The 19,941-nt window shown below is 45.0% G+C and overlaps 2 protein-coding genes across 2 annotated transcripts in view; one reads left to right on the plus strand and one right to left on the minus strand.

The window, feature by feature from the left end:
• Nucleotides 1-3,789: 3,789 nt before the first annotated feature.
• Nucleotides 3,790-5,709, plus strand: nog3 (noggin 3). The gene has a single exon (XM_075457451.1). It carries the CDS (start codon nt 4,065-4,067, stop codon nt 4,722-4,724), a length of 660 nt encoding a protein of 219 aa, XP_075313566.1. The 5' UTR covers nt 3,790-4,064; the 3' UTR covers nt 4,725-5,709.
• An 11,221-nt stretch (nt 5,710-16,930) lies between these two features.
• Nucleotides 16,931-19,941, minus strand: part of LOC142374317 (chromobox protein homolog 2-like) — a 9,336-nt gene continuing 6,325 nt past the window's right edge. Inside the window, exon 5 of the mRNA XM_075457948.1 lies at nt 16,931-19,050. Coding sequence (XP_075314063.1) covers nt 17,773-19,050 — 1,278 coding nt within the window. The 3' untranslated portion in view covers nt 16,931-17,772. The remainder of the gene's footprint in view (nt 19,051-19,941) is intronic.

Consider the following 19,941-nt stretch of genomic DNA (forward strand, 5'->3'; position numbering starts at 1 on the left):
CCTAAAGTCCGGCCTCTGCTGAACCTAAAGTCCGGCCTCTGCTGACCCTAAAGTCAGGCCTCTGCAGACCTAAAGTCCGGCCTCTGCAGACCCTAAAGTCCGGCCTCTGCTGACCCTAAAGTCCGGCCTCTGCTGAACCTAAAGTCCGGCCTCTGCAGACCCTAAAGTCCGGCCTCTGCTGAACCTAAAGTCCGGCCTCTGCAGACCCTAAAGTCCGGCATCGGCCTCCATAATGAGCTGTTTCCTGAGAGGCGGACATGTCACTAATGGCTTTCACAGAGTAACGCAGCGCATGCCGGCCGCCGCTGGTCACAGGTCACATGGTACGCTGCGGCCTTACGGCTCCGTGCAGGCACATTAACCCTCTGGTGGTCGCCGGACCACCAGCTCCCCGCCTCGGTGCGGCCCAGACCAGCACAGTCGACCCTTTATCTCGGCAACATTAGCGTCCGACACACGAGTGTTTTCTATCGGCCTCATTACTCAACCTTTACAACTAACATTCCAGCGGTTTTCTGCCTCTGGCTGCAGGAACCTCAGCTCATTGTGACCATTTAAGGGTTTCTGTGACTCCAGCTTCATTTCAAAAGGAAAACTTTTATTCCCCCTCTGAAACGACAGCTAACCCTGCTGAGTTGATAAAATGTGGGATGGTGGAATCAAACCGGTGTTTTCTGCAGGTGGAAATAAAACAGGAAAAGCTGCATGAGTGAAGACAGCAGAAAGTTGATTTAATGTCTCTGAGAGGAGATGTTCCACATTTTCGGGCTCAGTGAGATGACAGAGATGGATCTGATTTGAAGTCGCTGCTGCAGCTGAAGTCCCGAATGAATCCGTTTTAAAGCCAAACGTTATGAAACGACATAAACCATCCGAGTTTTATGAGAAACGGCAGGAAAGACTCTCAGCTGCTGCAGACCCTGAAGACGCCAAAGAGCCTCCACAGCGAGCTCAGAGAAACTGCTGCGTGTTCTGCTCCAACGTTAGCCTCCAAAATCAGATGTTTTTTTATCAAGTTTCAGTAATAAAACACATTAAAACCCCCAAAACATTCAACAGAATGGGTTCAGATGTTCAGCAGGATACCGACGTGTGAATGAGCAGAACTTTTAGCTCCGTCCTCTAACTCCTTTTATCTTTCTGCATCTCTTCTCTGTTAGATTTGTCCGTTTCAAGCCAAACAAAACGAAAAGCCCAGCAGACGAACAGCAAACCTTCCAGGATGGAGCTCCCATCCCATCATGCAACACGGTGACGCACCTTCACATTCACATATACAATGGCTGTGTTCCAAACCGCATACTTCTCCTACTACTCCTACTACTCCTACTAACTTTTTGAGTTAGTATGCGAGTTTGAGTAAGCAGAAGTTCCCGGATGCATACTAGATTCTCTGAAATGTTGGGTATGCATCATGAGGTTAGTACTCATACTCAAACTACCCAAGATGCAACGTAACGTGACGTCGCCGATCGTCATTTCCTGTCAAAACGGCAGTTTCAAGCTAGCTACAACGAGGGTAGCTTCACTTCCTGTTTTCAAAACAAAAGCACCAATTGTATGGTAATGGCTTTCCCTATGATAAAAGGCAACGGGTATTTTATTTTGTGAAAATAACCGGAAGTGCGTTGCTCACTGCGGCTAGCTTTAGTAGCGCCGAATTCGTGGGAACAAAATGGTAAACAGCCGGTATTTTGTCAGGTTTTCAACACGTTGGGGATCTAAACGACTACTTTCTCACCTGAAAATGTTTCAAATGTTGCTAAAGTTTACAGAGTTTAGAGCTTAAGAGAAATCAGCTTCAGGCCGGCTGATTTCAACTCGGGCAGGAGCGAAATGCATTGTGGGTAAACGCTCTGCATACTGTCTGATCGAGCAGTATGTAGTTTGTAGTATGCAGTATGTAGTATGCAGTATGCAGTATGTAGTATGTAGCTGAGGTTTTACTGCAGTAAAAGTACTCTGAACAGTACAAATACTGTAACCTGCAGCCGGTCCCATGATGGACTAAACCTGACCGTTCTGCTCGGGTTTAATAAATCCGAGCATTATTTATAGGGCTGGGCGAGTTAACTCGTCAATGATTTAATGGCGATAACTATTTTTTAATGTTATCTTTTGGGGCTTTTCTGCATTTAATGGAAAGTTCAGAGAGACAGGAAGCAGGGGGCAGAGAGAGGGGGAACAACACGCAGCACAGGGCCGTCCGATGCGGGACTCGAACCGGGGCCAGCTGCAGTGAGGACTATAGCCTCTGTACATGGGGCGCCTGCTCAACCCACTACGCCACAGACCACCGCTGTTTTATTATTTATTTTATTATTGTAAAAGTCTGCTGCTCACAGGCTTTTATTTTGTAAAAATCTGTTGCTCACAGGCTTTTATTTTGTAAAAGTCTGTTGCTCACATGCTTTTATTATTGTAAAAGTCTGTTGCTCACAGGCTTTTATTTTGTGAAAATCTGCTGCTCACATGCTTTTATTATTGTAAAAGTCTGTTGCTCACAGGCTTTTATTCTGTAAAAGTCTGTTGCTCACAGGCTTTTATTCTGTAAAAGTCTGTTGCTCACATGCTTTTATTCTGTAAAAGTCTGCTGCTAACATGCTTTTATTCTGTAAAAGTCTGTTGCTCACAGGCTTTTATTTTGTGAAAATCTGTTGCTCACAGGCTTTTATTTTGTAAAAGTATGTTGCTCACAGGCTTTTATTTTGTAAAAGTCTGTTGATCACAGGCTTTTATTTTGTGAAAATCTGTTGCTCACAGGCTTTTATTTTGTAAAAGTATGTTGCTCACAGGCTTTTATTTTGTAAAAGTCTGTTGCTCACAGGCTTTTATTTTGTAAAAGTCTGCTGCTGTCTGCTGTGGAACAGGAAAAGAAAGTAATCGGCGGATCCACCAAACATGGAGAAGGGTACGGAACTTTTACTCGGCCATTTTCATTTTAAAGTTCTTCCAGACGGCGGAGTCGACAGAACCAAAGTCATCTGTAAACTCTGCCAAGTTGAATTGTCTTCTCAGCGTAGTAGTTCCAGTCTAAAATATCACTTAAAGGCAAAACACACAACTGATAGCAGCAAGTCATTCAAGGAAACAGACAGTGGAGCGAGGCTTCTACATAAAAACTACAGAAAGATGCTGATGTTAAAAGTGTGTTTGCACAACAAATGTTATGGCACTTTCATTCATATGGCAGCACATTTAAAATAAAGCTAAATGCTAAAAGCTATACGCTACTTTTGGATTCATTTTTGGATTCTGCGTACAAATGCGATTAATCGTGATTAATCAGGGAAATCATGTGATTAATTAGATTAAACATTTTAATCGTTGCCCAGCCCTAATAATTTAATCTTTAACAAACTGTTTCATCAGCTTTCAGCAGTATTTGGAAAGTAAAACCTTCAGATAAAAGAAGTTCGTTTGGTGATGTTTGAATCTGTTTTCCAGAAATCTCCATTTTAAGGAGAACTTTTGAACATTTTAGGACCCCGGTGGGCTCTGCTTCACCTCATGTTGGGGTCATGGCTCCAAATTTACCTGAGAGTCTGTTTTTAAATGAACTCCCCTCAGCTGCAGTTCCAGCTCATGATGCTGTTCCAGTAACAGCAGATTTATCTTCTTCATCATCATCATCATCCCGCCATAATGTGCCTGTGCGTCAACTGCGCGTGTGTTTTAGCGGAATGGGGGGGGTGAGGGGTGAGGGTGGGGTGAGGGTGGGGTTCGGAGCCGGATGACATCAGCGTGCTGCTGGATATGTGCGCGCACTCAGAGGCGCAGTCAGTCCGGCTCCTGGAGGACCAGAGGCAGCAGCGGTGCGTCCACATGCGGGGCGCAGAGCTGTCTGAGCGGGACCTGCTGAGCGCAGAGGCCCGGTGCTGAGTCTGGCTCCACTCACACCTGGACATGGACTGGCCCCCCTCTCCTGCTGACTCTCATTTCTGTCGGAAAGTTTCTGAGAAGTTTCGGAGCGTCTCGCGCCCGGCGCTGCGCGCGCCGCGCTCGCACTTGGATCCGACCCGGAGCGTCTGTGGTTCTGGTGTGACCCGGGACCCGCGGAGGAGATGCATACCCCCGGCTGCCTGCTGCCCCTGTTCATGCTGCTTCTGCCTCTGGGCTTCAGGGTCCAGGAGGGCACATGCCAACACTACTACCTCTTCCGCCCCATCCCCAGCGACCATCTGCCCGTGGACGTCCCGAAAGAGGACGCGGACCCGGCGCTGGACCCCAAGGAGAAGGACCTGAACGAGACGGAGCTCCGGAGCGCCCTGGGCAGCCACTTCGACGCGCACTTCATGTCCGTGTCCTCTCCGGAGGACAAAGGCGCGGGGAGCCAGCACGCGCACGACCCGAAGCTCTCCGGAGCGATGCCCAAAGAGATCCGGGCCCTGGAGTTCGAGGTCCAGCACGGCAAGAAGCAGAAGCCGGGCAGGAAGCTGCGCAGGCGGCTGCAGCTGTGGCTGTGGGCCTACGCGCTGTGCCCGGTGGTCCACGCGTGGAGCGACCTGGGCAGCCGCTACTGGCCGCGCCACGTGAGGACGGGGAGCTGCTACAATAAGCGCTCCTGTTCGGTGCCTGAGGGGATGCTCTGCAAACCTGCCAAAGCAACTCATTTAACCATCCTGCGATGGCGCTGCCTGCAGAAGAAGGGGGGGCTGAAGTGCTGCTGGATCCCCGTTCAGTATCCGGTTATATCGGAGTGCAAATGCTCGTGTCCGAACTGAGGGCCAGTGTTCTGCCCCGGAATCAAACCTCTAACCTCAGAGCAGCGTCTGTCTGACCGGCTCAGCTGAGTTAGAACAGCAAGGAATCACTTTCCTGCAAGATGGTGTGTGAGAAAAGTCCAAATCAGGCCGAATTCTGTTGCTTTGTGTTGTTCTGTGACAGAACTTTGTTTAAAGGATCATTAATATAATCAGATCTGTTCATGTGTGACAGAAGCAAACTGTTCTGCTCTAAGATCCTCAGATCAGGAACATCTCTGAGAAAAGGCTGATGTTGTTCATTTCAGCTCAAATCTTTCAGGAATATTTCTGTAAGACAGAAAGCAGCAGCTGCTTTCTGAAGCTGAAAACACCTTATTTCCATAAATCTGTGGATTATTGTTTCTGCTTTTTGGTTTTATGAGTCCAAAGTGTGAAGAAGTTTTGTTCTTTTCAAGCTGAATGAACCGACAGGAGCTGAAATCAGGCCAAAACATTCCTTCATTTGCATGTTTTAACACATTTTTATGAGCTTCAGGGTGTAAAAATAAATAAATACGCAGTAAAATCTGGGGAAAGGTTTTCTGAGCTCAAAGTGTTGTGATCATCTCTGTTCAGCTTCACAGTTCGTGTACGAGAAACAAAACTTCATGTGATGACTTGTTTTCTATTTCTAATTTCTGTAAAATTGGACAACAACTTGTTTTCTGTGTTCTCATACAAATATTTAAAAAGAAAATTGGTTATTTTGTTTTAAGATTTAAAAAATATGAGGGATGACACCTTGGTGTATTATTAATGTCATTAAAACGGACTCAATGTGAATGAATTGGCCCATAACTGGCCTTTAATTGGTCCATAATTGGCCTTTAATTGGCTCATAATTGGCCCATTTAAACAGCTTTCCTGTTGTTTCTTTGTATTTGTGATTCTGTCCTGACTTTATTGGTATAAATGAATAAAACCTTGGTTTAAATCTTTGTTTTGTTAAATCAGTTTAAAAACACCTGTAGTTTTGTACAATAAATATGTTTTATAAAAGTCTGTTGCATTGTTCCTTTCTTAGTGACACGCTGACACAACTATGAACAAAACTGTACCAAATTATGATTTTGTTTTCATGTTTTTTTTGTCACATAAAATCCACTGCCAAGAACTGGTGTTCCTTTCTGTTAGTTTCATCTGTTCTCAGAGTCCAGAAATCATCAGTTAGGAAGCAGCTCAGTGGGCTCAGCATCTGTCACATCTGTCTCCTCGATGGCCAACAGGCTCATCAGACTCATCAGTCTGATCCCCCCTGGTACTTCATCGGGACATCTTCCATATAAACACCGTTTTTCCAAAAAATTAACCCTTTAGATGCCAATTTGAACTTTTTAGCCCAAATTTTAAGCCTTTAGGTGCCAGTATTTTCAAAATATGGAATGCAAAGTGGAATTATTTGGAGGGATAATTATGGTCTGGGATATGTCAATGATTAGCAACAACATTGATTTTTAGGGATTTTGAATTTTTTTGTTATGCCTGATTTAATAAAAAAAAACTCCTTAATTTCTGAAAAGGGACATTTTTGTCCCCTTCTAAAATGATCCCCAAAATACCATGTTAATATTTTTTTCCACTTTTTTTTCCAGAAATCTTTTCTTCCACTTCAGTTCTGATCATAACCACCAAGTTTTCAATTATTTTCAAAAAATTAACCCTTTAAATACCAGTGTATATGAGGTAAACACCCATTTCTGTTAAAAAACACACACAAAAACTGCTGTATTTTCAATGTATGCAATGCAAAGTGAAATATTCTATGGGGGATTATTAGGTCTGGGATATGTCATTGATGAGCTACAACATCAGTTTTATCAGCTTTTTAGTTTTTCTGCAGTGGCAGATTACAGAAACGGCTCCCATAGACATCCATTATAATGAATACAGCATTAGACTATGCACAGGGTTAAATTTTTGAAAATAATTGAAAACTTGGTAGTTATGATCAGAACTGAAGTGGAAGAAAAGATTTCTGGAAAAAAAAGTGGAAAAAATATTAACATGATGTTTTTAAGTCGTTTTAAAAGGGGACAAAAATATCCCCTTTTCAGAAATTAAGGAGTTTTGTTTTTTGTTTTTTTTAAATCAGACACAGCAAAAAAATTAAAAATCTCCAAAAGTCAATGTTGTTGCTAATCATTGACATATCCCAGACCATAATTATCCCTACTCAATAATTCCACTTTGCAGTCCATATTTTGAAAATATTTGCACCTAAAGGCTTAAATTTTGGGCTTAAAAGTTCAAATTGGCATCTAAAGGGTTAATTTTTTTAAATAATTGAAAACTTGGTAGTTATGATCAGAACTGAAGTGGAATAAATGATCTACAAAAAAAAAAAGCAGAAAAAAATATTAACATATGATGTTTTTAGGTCGTTTTAAAAGGGGACAAAAATGTCCCTTTTCAGAAATGAAGTTGCGTTTTAAATCAGGTATGAGGGTTAAAACGGGAGAGTTTGCTGACCGGAGTCATTTTGGTCATGTGGCAGAGTGGAGCCACACAGTTTTTTGATCTCTCTCTCTTTGTCACTTTCTTTGTTTTTTCTCTCACATTTTTCATTTTTCTCATATCGGATCATTGCTGTAACATTCTTTCTGTTTTCTGGAAGTAAATTGAGGAACAAAAGAGGATCTTGTGGAGTTTTTATTTTGTCGTGGATGACGAGAGAGAAGAGCAACAAGCTAATGGCTTCATTAAGGAACCTACAGTCTGACATGTAACTCCACTTTCGAATCATTTTGTTTTCATCAGATCCATTTATGGAGCACATTGTTTTTCATTCATCTGGGCAACTTGTTGCCTGGTTTGTTGCTGTGTTCTGATGCAGAAAAGTGCAGAGAGCAACAAAAACTCAGACTGTTGCTGATCTGTGGGACACTTTGGACCAAAAGGTCGGAACTCAACTGTTTCCATTGTTTTTATTTAACTTCTATCATCCATTTCTGAAATGTTTAGTGCTTAAAGGGATAGTTCGCCTCTTTTGACATGAAGCTGTATGACATCCCATATCAGCAACATCATTTCTGAACATCTTCTTACCCCCTGCTGCGTCCTGTGAGCAGAGTTCCAGCCTCGTTTTGGTGTTGATGAAGGTAGTCCGGCTAGTTGGCTGGGGTTTAAAAAATAAAGCGTTTTGCTTCTCAAAACAATATGCGTTCAACAGAGTAATACATTTACATCACAAAATGGTTCTCCAGGAAAAGTCAGACCTCACAATCTCTTGGCCCTATTTTCTCTCCCTTCGTATCACTGCCTGCTGCCGCCTGCCGACAGCCGCACCTGTTACGGTGTTTGCTGCTCGGAAGCAGGGGACTGCTCGGTCTGCACAGCACATAAACAAAAGGAAAGGAAAGGAAAGGAAAGGAAAGGAAAAGAGAAGGAAAGGGAAAGAAAGGGAAAGGAAACAAAAGGAAAGGAAACAAACGGAAAAGAGAAGGAAAGGAAAGGAAAGGAAAGGAAAGGAGAAGAAAGGGAAAGGAAAGGAGAGGAAAGGAAAGGAAAGGAAAGGAAAGGAAAGGAAAGGAAAGGAAAGGAAAGGAAAGGAAAGGAAAGGAAAGGAAAGGAAAGGAAAGGAAAGGAGAGGAAAGGAAAGGAAAGGAAAGGAAAGGAAAGGAAAGGAAAGGAAAGGAAAGGAAAGGAAAGGAAAGGAAAGGGAAAGAAAGGAAAGGAATGGAAACAAAGAGAAAGTAAAGGTCTGACTTTTTCCTGGAGAACCATTTTGTGATGCAAATGTATTACTCTGTTTAACGCATATTGTTCTGAGAAGCAAAACGCTTTATTTTTTAAACCCCAGCCAACTAGCCGGACTACCTTCATCAACACCAAAACGAGGCTGGAACTCTGCTCACAGGACGCAGCAGGGGGTAAGAAGATGTTCAGAAATGATGTTGCTGATATGGGATGTCATACAGCTTCATGTCAGAAGAGGCGAACTATCCCTTTAATGCCAGCTGTTTCTCAGTGCCAGCAGGCAGGACGGGAAGCGGAGGGAGGTGTCGTTTCTTATCGCCGGCGCCGCGGGTCTTCAGCTCGAGGTCGCAGCTCGCTCTGATGCAGGTCTGTGAGAGTCCGGCCCCCCCAGCCTGCAGTTTCCTTTTAAATGTGGTCAAATAAATCTTCATCCTTTTGCTTTGTAAAGTCAGATGATGCTCGTCTGTGGCCTTTGATCAGTAACTGTTTGGAGCTGCTGAGGTTCCTCAAAACGAAGTGAAGAAAAGTGAATTTCTTCCACAAACTCCTTTAACTGTTTGTCTTCATGAACCTCTTTAAAAGGAGAAAACTCTGCTGGAGAACAGAGGAGGAACTCCAAACAAAGGCTGCTCAGTTTACTGTTTTAATTAGGGCTGGGCAACGATTAAAATGTTTAATCTAATTAATCACATGATTTCCCTGATTAATCACGATTAATCTCATTTGTACGCAGAATCCAAAAATGAATCCAAAAGTAGTGTATAGCTTTTAGCATTTAGCTTTATTTTAAATGTGCTGCCATATGAATGAAAGTGCCATAACATTTGTTGTGCAAACACACTTTTAACATCAGCATCTTTCTGTCGTTTTTATGTAGAAGCCTCGCTCCACTGTCTGTTTCCTTGAATGACTTGCTGCTATCAGTTGTGTGTTTTGCCTTTAAGTGATATTTTAGACTGGAACTACTACGCTGAGAAGACAATTCAACTTGGCAGAGTTTACAGATGACTTTGGTTCTGTCGACTCCGCCGTCTGGAAGAACTTTAACATGAAAATGGCCGAGTAAAAGTTCCGTACCCTTCTCCATGTTTGGTGGATCCGCCGATTACTTTCTTTTCCTGTTCCACAGCAGACAAATTTTACAAAATAAAAGCCTGTAAGCAACAGACATTTACAAAATAAAAGCCTGTGAGCTACAGACTTTTACAGAATAAAAGCCTGTGAGCAACAGACTTTTATAAAATAAAAGCCTGTGAGCAACAGATTTTTACAAAATAAAAGCCTGTGAGCAGCAGACTTTTACAGAATAAAAGCCTGTGAGCAACAGACTTTTACAGAATAAAAGCCTGTGAGCAGCAGACTTTTACAGAATAAAAGCCTGTGAGCAACAGACTTTTATAAAATAAAAGCCTGTGAGCAACAGATTTTTACAAAATAAAAGCCTGTGAGCAGCAGACTTTTACAAAATAAAAGCATGTGAGCAGCAGACTTTTACAGAATAAAAGCATGTGAGCAGCAGACTTTTACAGAATAAAAGCCTGTGAGCGACAGACTTTTACAAAATAAAAGCCTGTGAGCAACAGACTTTTACAAAATAAAAGCCTGTGAGCAGCAGACTTTTACAAAATAAAAGCATGTGAGCAGCAGACTTTTACAGAATAAAAGCCTGTGAGCAACAGACTTTTACAAAATAAAAGCCTGTGAGCAACAGACTTTTACAAAATAAAAACCTGTGAGCAACAGACTTTTACAAAATAAAAGCCTGTGAGCAACAGACTTTTACAGAATAAAAGCCTGTGAGCAACAGACTTTTACAAAATAAAAGCCTGTGAGCAACAGACTTTTACAAAATAAAAGCCTGTGTGGAACAGACTTTTACAATAATAAAATAAATAATAAAACAGGGGGGGTCCGTGGCGTAGTGGGTTGAGCAGGCGCCCCATGTACAGAGGCTATGGACCTCGCTGCAGCTGGCCCTGTGCTGCGTGTTGTTCCCCCTCTCTCTGCTTCCTGTCTCTCTGAACTTTCAATTAAAGGCACAAAAGCCCCCAAAAATAATAATAAATAAAAAAATGCGTCAACGCGATAATAACGAGTTAACTCGCCCAGCCCTATAAATAATGTTTGGATTTATTCAACCCGAGCAGAACGGTCAGGTTTAGTCCATCATGGGACCGGCTGCAGGTTACAGTATTTGTACTGTTTACTGTACTTTTACTGCAGTAAAACCTCTTATTTTACATCCAAACCTGCTTCCATCGTGTCCCTCACAGTCAGCAGGGAGCTTTATTTACCCAAATACACGGCCTGTTGTCTACCTCTCTCTGGTTAGTACCAGTTACCTTCTCTGGATGGGTCGGTTAGGTTCAGGCATCACATTTCGGGCACTAATTTTCATTAAAGGCACAAAAGCCCCCCCCCAAAATTAAATTATTATTATTATTATTTTTAATAAATAAATAAAACCTGCGTTAATGCGCGATAAAATATTTATCGGCGTTACATAATAACGAGTTAACTCTCCCAGCCCCAGTTTTAATGTTTTAATGTTTAAAAGCCTTCAGATTCTCCTTCTCGCCTCCTCATGAGGAGCTGCAGAATCTGCAGAAAGTCGAACACAAAGCCAAACGGGCAGAGGTTACTCCTGACACGTCACCAGAGGTCGTGGGACCTGAATCCAAGACTTCAGAACCGGTGAGAGTTTTATCAGGAGTTAATAAATCTAACAAGGCGTCGGCCTCTGAAGCCTCTCCCTGAGCCCTGCGACGGGCAGGACGGGTGGGAGAATTCGGACATCACACCGAGACGTTTTAAGGTTTTCACAGTGGTGCGAGGAGGCGGTCGCCATCTGCAGCCGCCCGTTGCCCGGCCCGGCTGCCGCCAGGCTGCGGCCTCCCCACACACACTCTACAGACCCCAGCCTCTCAGAGAGCTCTGCCAGCAGCTGCTGTCTGAGGAGCTTCTCCTCAAACACAAAGGACTGCTTCATATCCGGCAGCTCGCCTCAGTCTGCTGGAAGCAAAGAGAAGTGTCACAACCATCATCCTGAACCGCCTCTTCTCAGGAGTGAGAAAACAAACCTTTCACTTCCAAACGTTTTTGTAGAGGCACGAAAATTCAGTTCAAAACACTTAAAACAGACTAAAGTCCAGGTAGGTTCAGTTCAGTTCTAATCATTATGCTAATATTCATATGACACCAAACAGAGGTGGGCAGTAACCAGTTACATTTACTTCTGTATGTTTTTGAAAACATTATACTTCTAGGAGTAGTTTTAAATCTCTATACTTTTTACTTTTACTTGAGTAGATGTGTGCAGCAGAAACTGTCCTCTTACTCCGCTACATTAGGCTACAATGAGCTGGTTACTTTTCTTCTTACCTCTTTGGTATTCTACGCCTCATTATTTTTATCCCCCCGCGTACGCCTCATTTTAATGTTTTATTCTGACAGAGAGAGAGACTTCCACCAAAGGCTCTACCACCTGACTGTGTTCCACCAATCAGACGCAGCCGTGCAGTCTGGTCACGTGACCGTACTCGATCTCAGCGGCGGGACGGGTTAGCTTTAGCATTAGCAGTCGTAGCACACAGACAAAGAAACAGATGAAAAATGTCAGAACCAACGGTGGGAAATGAAGACGCAGACGAGGCCTCATACTGAAAGCATGTTTACCTTACAAAGAGTGAGAAACAGCAGCTACATTATGTGTCTTCTGTGTCAACCAAAACAAACGCACATTTCAGCAGAAACTCAACATCTAACCTGAGGAAACATGTAGCGGTAAGTTTCCTAAACTCGTTTTTCCCCCATGGATAGGTGAATGTTTGTTTTTTAGGTTACATATGGGTTACATATGTTTTAAACATTTCCTAAGTCTCTTTTATTTTTTATTGAAGTACTTGAATTTACCTGGATTATTTTAATTTAAGCTATTTTGTAATTAATTAATTCATTTTAATTTATTTCATCAGTTGGATGAACTCTAATTGGCCTAAAGATGATTATTTAGTATTTTTGTCTGTCTGATTGAATGCTTGTGTTAACAAATAAATCAGACGTTACTCAACAGTTACTCAGTACTCGAGTAGTTTTTTCACCGAGCACTTTTTTACTCTTACTCAAGTAATTATTTGGATGACTACTTTTTACTTTTACTTGAGTATAATTTTTGGCTGCTCTACCAACCTCTGATATTTACCCATTTCTTTAAATAAAAATAGATAAACAAACATTGGAAGAACATTTAAATGTTTACGGCTTGAAAAAGTTGTGATTAAATGAAGGCATACGTGTTTGCAACATCCACTGAAGCTGGAGCTCCAGCAGGGAAAAACTCAAAGGAAACCATAAGCAGTGAGGAGAAAACTCAGGTTTCTGTGTTGTTTCCATCTCTTTTCTGCCACTCAGCTGGTGCTCTTTGTGACTGGCATCATCACGGCATGTCCTCTTCTTCTGTGGTAGATTAGTGGCAGTCGCTGGAGAATGAGCTCCATCTGCTGCCCAACAAATTAACCGATTCTCAGACTCTGAGTGTCCTGATAACCCAGAATCAGAAACGGTTGGTGCAGGATGGAAGATCCGGATTTAAATAACTGAAACAGAGAATCAATATTCCTGCAACACTGATATTTGCACAGGTTGAAAAGTCATCCCCGTTATGTGTTTCCAGCAGGATGTTCGGGCTGCGGTGGTTAGCACCTACGTCCTAGCTGGGGCCTTTCTGTGGGGAGGTTCCACGTTCTCCCCGTGTTTGTCTTTGTGATGGCCGACCCGTCCAGGGTGCAGCCCGCCGCTCACCCAGTGACAAGCTGGGAAAGGCTCCCGCCCACTTAATCTTATTAAATAAGTATAGAAAATGGATGGAAGTTAGAATGTTAGCGTCAGCTAATGAGCAACAGTGAACACAATGGCTGTGTTCGAAACCGCATCCTTCTCCTACCACTCATACTAACTTTTTGAGTTAGTATGCGAGTTTGAGTAATGGAGAAGTTCCCGGATGCATACTAGATTCTCTGAAATGTTGGGTATGCATCATGAGGTTACTACTCATACTCAAACTACCCAAGATGCAACGTAACGTGACGTCGCCGATCGTCATTTCCTGTCAAAACGGCAGTTTCAAGCTAGCTACAACGAGGGTAGGTTCACTTCCTGTTTTCAAAACAAAAGCACCAATTGTATGGTAATGGCTTTCCCTATGATAAAAGGCAACGGGTGTTTTATTTTGTGAAAATAACCGGAAGTGCGTTGCTCACTGCGGCTAGCTTTAGTAGCGCCGAATTCGTGGGAACAAAATAGTAAACAGCCGGTATTTTGTCAGGTTTTCAACACGTTGGGGATCTAAACGACTACTTTCTCACCTGAAAATGTTTCAAATGTTGCTAAAGTTTACAGAGTTTAGAGCTTAAGGGAAATCAGCTTCAGGCCGGCTGATTTCAGCTCGGGCAGGAGGGAAATGCATTGTGGGTAAACGCTCTGCATACTGTCTGATCGATGAGTGTGCAGTATGTAAGTATGTAGTATGTAGTATGCAGTTTCGAACACAGCCAAAGGAAAAACAGGTTGGTCTCAGCAGGTGTCCCTGGCCTGGTGTTACGGTGCTTGTTGTCCCCTCTTTCCTGTCCTCTCAGCCCCCGGCTGGTCCAGGCAGATGGCCGCCCTTCCTGGTTCTGATGGAGGTTTCTTCCTGTTCAAAGGGAGTTTTTTCTCCCCACAGTCGCCTCGTGCACGCTCAGGACGGGGGATTGGATCAGAGAGATCTTTCAGTTAATCTGTTGGTTTCCTCAGCTGAGAAACTGTTTTAATGGTTTTGTTTGAATTGGACTAATTTATAATTGAATGAATTGGACTGTATCTTTGAGGTGAGATTGTTGTGATTTGAAGCTTCATAGATAAAACTGAACTGAATTTAGTTGAAATTGAATTAAAGCCACTAAAAGCTGTGGGAAGAACAGAATTTCATGTGCCATCCAGATGTTTCAGCCTGGACCACGTTGCCATCTCCAAAATTAGGAAGAAAACAACAAAAGTCATAACAATCGATTTTAATCAGATGGAACGATGGTAACTCGAGGTTCAGATATAAATAAATCTACATTTTAAAGATGGCAAAACCGTTGTAGAAACAGAATGAAATCACTGGTTTACGGTCATATTTGTTCCAAACGAGGCTGATTATAAACTCCAATAGAATCCAAAACACATGGGCGCCGGAGGACTGCAGCGGGCAACAAAGAGTCCGTGATCACCAGCTTCCCAACTGTCACAGCAAATATTCAAGGCAAACTCCTCACGAACAATAACTGTAAACAAGTTTGGTTACACTTCTGCAAAGGATTAAGAGTGTGAAGAGCCGCGGTGTTCAGAGCGGAGAAGGAACCGCTACAAAAGCAACAGCTCACACAGGAGCAGGAATACAAACATTAACTCCACGTTGTTTTCTCTGTGTTCAGTTCTGAGCAGCTTTAAAGTGAATATCTGCAGATGTTTCCATGGTAACAGCTGCAGAGATTCACTGAAACATGTTCCAACATGAACATAAACCCAGAATCTGAGGCAGAACCAGAGTTAGTTCAGTTCTGAGCAGCTTTAAAGTGAATATCTGCAGATGTTTCCATGGTAACAGCTGCAGAGATTCACTGAAACATGTTCCAACATGAACATAAACCCAGAATCTGAGGCAGAACCAGAGTTAGTTCAGTTCTGAGCAGCTTTAAAGTGAATATCTGCAGATGTTTCCATGGTAACAGCTGCAGAGATTCACTGAAACATGTTCCAACATGAACATAAACCCAGAATCTGAGTCAGAACCAGAGTTAGTTCAGTTCTGAGCAGCTTTAAAGTGAATATCTGCAGATGTTTCCATGGTAACAGCTGCAGAGATTCACTGAAACATGTTCCAACATGAACATAAACCCAGAATCTGAGGCAGAACCAGAGTTAGTTCAGCTCTGAGCAGCTTTAAAGTGAATATCTGCAGATGTTTCCATGGTAACAGCTGCAGATATTCACTGAAACATGTTCCAACATGAACATAAACCCAGAATCTGAGGCAGAACCAGAGTTAGTTCAGTTCTGAGCAGCTTTAAAGTGAATAATAATAAATAATAATTATGCATTCGACATCTCAGATCGTGTCGAAAGCCAAGGAGAAGAGATGTGTTCTAAGAGGATTTAAAAACAGACAGAGAGGAAGCCTGTCTGACGTGGAGAGGCAGATTGTTCCACAGTTTAGGAGCAGCCACAGCAAAGGCACGCTCACCTCTGAGCTCACGCTTTGTTTTCGGTTGTTTTCGGTGCGCTTTTGCTCAAGCTGGATGAAAATCATCCGATTTCAGCTCCTCTAGGAGCTCAAACAGCCACTAGAGGGCAGCACTGATGGTGCCGGCCTCATCAGACCGAGTCTCGGGCCGTTTTTCCTGCTGTGCGGAGGTGTTTCTGAGCTCGTGGGGCTGTAATGTGCTGCCCTGGGTGGAGGTCTGGTGGGGGGTGGAGCCGCTACACTGCCCCACACTGTTCAAACTGTTTATGCATACCAGCGTGCTGTGAGGGCCCCTCTGTCGCAGCCTGTTTACTCCGACTTATTTTGGGAAAATTCCACCTCTCTGCTCGGCCGTGGCCATAAATCACTGATTCTGCAGCTTCGGGGGCTGATAGCTTCTGCCTCTCACAGCCGTGTTATTCCTGAGGTGTCTGACAGCAGCTTTCCCCTGGAGCTGTGACCCCCAGTGGGGTCACATGGCTCTGAAAGGATCAGATTATTGGCTAACTTACAATCAGACTGAGCTGAGCGAGGGTAATTCTCCTTGGATATATGACGGTGAATGAATGAGTTGGTGCTGTACCCATTCCAACTGTTGCTAATAGAGATGGGGACTCGAGTCACTGCGACTTGGACTCGAGTCGCTGTTTTGATGACTTGTGACTTGACTTGACAAAGAAGAAAAGACTTCAGACTCGACTCAGACTTGGAAGTTAAAGACTCGGCACTTGACTAGAGACACGATGACTTGAATGACTTGAGTGTTATTCAGTTCATGTTTTCAGTTTGAATATAAAATGAATTAATAAATTAAAAAAATAACATGGATTACCCGGTAGGAGCGCAGGCTGAGAATGGCGTCATGATTGGATCCCTACCCTGCCAATCAGTCATGCCCTCTGCATCCCTTACGTGTTTATTAGAGAGACTTTGGCTTTCGTAATTACCTTTTTGACGGCAAAAGATGAACAGCACAGTGCAAGACATGCGGCATCAACATCTCAGACAGCCCTCTGGGTCGGGACTCTCCTGTAATAACCCGTTTAAACTCAGAACTACATTAATAAATCACTTGTTTCTTTGCTTTCACTCTGTTCATCTCCTCAGTTGGTTAATTTTTCTTGCAGGAGGATTCTTCCTGCCGTCAGGTGAGCTCCTCTCACTGTCCGGCAGAGACACCTGCTGGTGAGGACACGAACTGCACCATTAAACCCACACGTCCGGCTCTCTGAACTTTTTTAAACTTTATTTCCAAATCCTTCAAATAGCAGAGGCACACGGGCTACAAGAATCTGAAGCTAGTCAGCCAACATGAGCACCAGATAGATATCAGATATCACATCATGATAAAAACATATTTACAAATATAAATTAACACATTTCAACTCCAGAGGACACTGCGATGGCAACTGTATTCAAATGATACAAAACTGGCAGATATAAGTGAGACCGGGACATCTGGGTCAGCTTCCGTCCGTACTGTGCGTAGTGCAAGAAATACAGAACAGGAACAGCTCACATTCGTTACACCTTTGGTCCAAAGACGATACAAAGAACCCCGACGGGAGCAGAGCACTGAAAGGTTACCCAGGTTACCCAGGTTACCGAGGTTACCGACCACACACACTTCTTAAATACGTTTCACATGCAGTCCGACATGAAGCCACAGTCACACGTCTCCGCCTCACGTGGGGACCGAGGTGGCAGTGACAGTCCAGCTGTGAGAGAACCTGAGGCACGGGAGAGGTGGCGTCCACGTCCGTCTGTGGGCGTTGCGTCCAGCTCCGGCGATGACTCGTTCGGCAGCCGCCGCCGAAACCGTGTTTCTGCTCCGACTCTGAGTGCGAGCTCAGCTCCTCACACCGAGCTGTTTCCTGTCGGGGCGACTGCCGCCCGACACGAGGCGTAAACGGGGGTTGAGTCCTCGGGGTTCCTCCGTAACTCCCCTCCGTGATGTGGCGCGACCTTCCCAGGCGTCGTGAGCGTCTCTGAGGGATCTGGGAATGACGGAGAGCGCTGCGGGAACCCCGAGCGGCGGCAGGAAGAGCATCGTCGGGCCGGCGTCCGTCAGTGGTTTCGTGAATTGAAGAACCCGACGCTGGTGGGCGACTCCTTCACCGTCACGGTGATGAAGTTGGCGGTGACGTCGGTGACGAAGACGTGCTCCAGCAGGCTCCGCGCGGGCCGCCAGTCTGTTTCCGTGTCCGACTCGGCGGCGTTGTTGCCGAGGCTCGGCCTGCTGTCGTCGGGCCGCGGCGAGGCGTCGCGCTCCGACTCGCTGCTGCTGGTCTCCTCAGAGTCGCCGGTGCTGAGCTCGTTCAGGCTGCGGTTCTGAGAGTTTCCGTGTTTCCTGTCCTCCTGCCTCCCGCCGCCTCCTGGGAGCTGATCCCGCCCCCGTCCCTGCTCTGCGGCGCCGCCCGCTGCCAGGCCAGAGTACTGCCCCCCCGCCGCCGTCCGAGTCTCTTTGGCGCCGCCCTTCACGCTCCTGAAGCTGGCGTTCCCCTGCAGGCTGCCGCCGGGCGGCGGCTTGCTGACGCTCTGCAGGTTGAGCGCTCGGAGGTTGAGCGCCTGGCTCGCTCGGTCCCGAGGTGACGGCGAGGAGGACGACGGTTTGGAGAGACAGGAGTTCTGCTGCTTGTGCTGACCTGACCCGGGCTGAGCTCCCACGCCATCCTGCCTCCGGTGAGCCAGCGGCGAGCGCTGGACCGCCGCCTGGCCTCCCCCGAAGCCGCCGTGCAAACCCAGCGACCCCGAGCCGCCGCCGCCTTGCTTCAGAGGAGACATCTTATAGCCGTCCGCTCGGCCCGTCTCTGAGATGGAGCGCCTCAGCTCAGAGTTCTTCTGCGACGGGCTGGCTTTGTGGGCGGAGGACGGCGAGGAGGCGGACAGCGAGCGGCTGGTCCAGATGCAGCTGAGGGATCTGGGCTTGGAGCTCTGGGAGAAGCTGGAGGAGGCGGCCTCTTCTCTGCAGCTCCGGTTCAGCCCGGGGTAGGTGAAGCTGGCCGGCTGCAGCGGCTTCTTTACGCCGGGCCGCGGCTCGTCTCTGGGCGGTTTGATTGGCTGGTGGTGGCGTGGAGGAAGGGGAGGAAGAGGTCGGCTCTTGGCCTGCCTTAAAGCCTTCAGGTCGGGGGGCAGCGGCTTCCTCCCACGCTTCTTCTTGCGGGCGGGGTCGGGCTTGGCCAACACGATCTGGGGCCTCTTCTGGGGGACGGGGTGGAGACGGGGGCCGGGCTTGGCCTTCTTGGTGTGGTCCTCATCCTCCGAGGAAGACGGGGAGGGCGACGAGGAGAGGCCGGAGGAGGAGGAGGAGGAGGAGCGGCTGTCCTTGGCGGCAGCTGGAGGAGGCTGAGACAGAGACGGAGAAAGATGAGTGAGGAGGAGGTCACCATAACAAATTTTGCTGGACGATAAATTGTCTCAGAAATTATTGCGATAAGCGATAATATTGTCGTTCTGAGATCATTTTCATCTAATACAAAGATAATGGTATAATAATGCAGGTACACCTTTTCAAAGAGAAATAAACTTTTATTTTTAAAGAATATTTAACACTAGAACACAGCAAATGAACAAACAGCATACGTTGAAATGCTGGCTTTTCCACGATGCTAAAGGGCAGCATCTCTTTAGCAATGAAGCGAACTACACTGTCTGTGAGTGGAATCCATTTCGCACTGTCCTGTTTGTACTTGGTTTGTCGACTAAACGCCCCAGCTCTGTCGGGAAGAGGAACTACAGGCGCTCCCCAGCTGAAATGGAGCGCCTGTAGTTGGTGTCCGGTCTGAACGCACCTAAGACTGCTAATGAGGGCAGAGCCAAGATGGCTGCCCTGTTATAACAGCTTCATGTTATAAATCTCATCTGCTTTTCTCCTTTAAACTGATAGTGAGGGGAAGTTTGAAAATACCCACAATGCAATGGGAAAATCGATTGAAAAGCACATAACGAGGCCATTTTGAAAAATGCCATAAAAGCTGTATTTTAAACAGGACCTTGATAAAAATTACATAACTGTCTTCATCAGACTAGGGCTGGGCGATTTTGAGAAAAACAATAATCTCGATTAGTGTTTGCTGTATCTCGATATACGATATATATCTCGATATCTATGCAGGAAAAAATAATAATAATAATAAATAAACAAAAAAAAAAATAAAAAAATAAAAAAAAAAAATCGCACCAAATTCAGCAAAGTTTTTTTTTATTGAAGTGCAAACAGGTAGGCAGCCAAGTGCC

This window comes from Odontesthes bonariensis, chromosome 23 (assembly GCF_027942865.1).
Source record: "Odontesthes bonariensis isolate fOdoBon6 chromosome 23, fOdoBon6.hap1, whole genome shotgun sequence".
Lineage (NCBI taxonomy): Eukaryota > Metazoa > Chordata > Actinopteri > Atheriniformes > Atherinopsidae > Odontesthes > Odontesthes bonariensis.

Bases quoted from the DNA above. Each gene is read 5' to 3' on its own strand.
- nog3 (XM_075457451.1), top strand. From the start codon at position 4,065: ATGCATACCCCCGGCTGCCTGCTGCCCCTGTTCATGCTGCTTCTGCCT.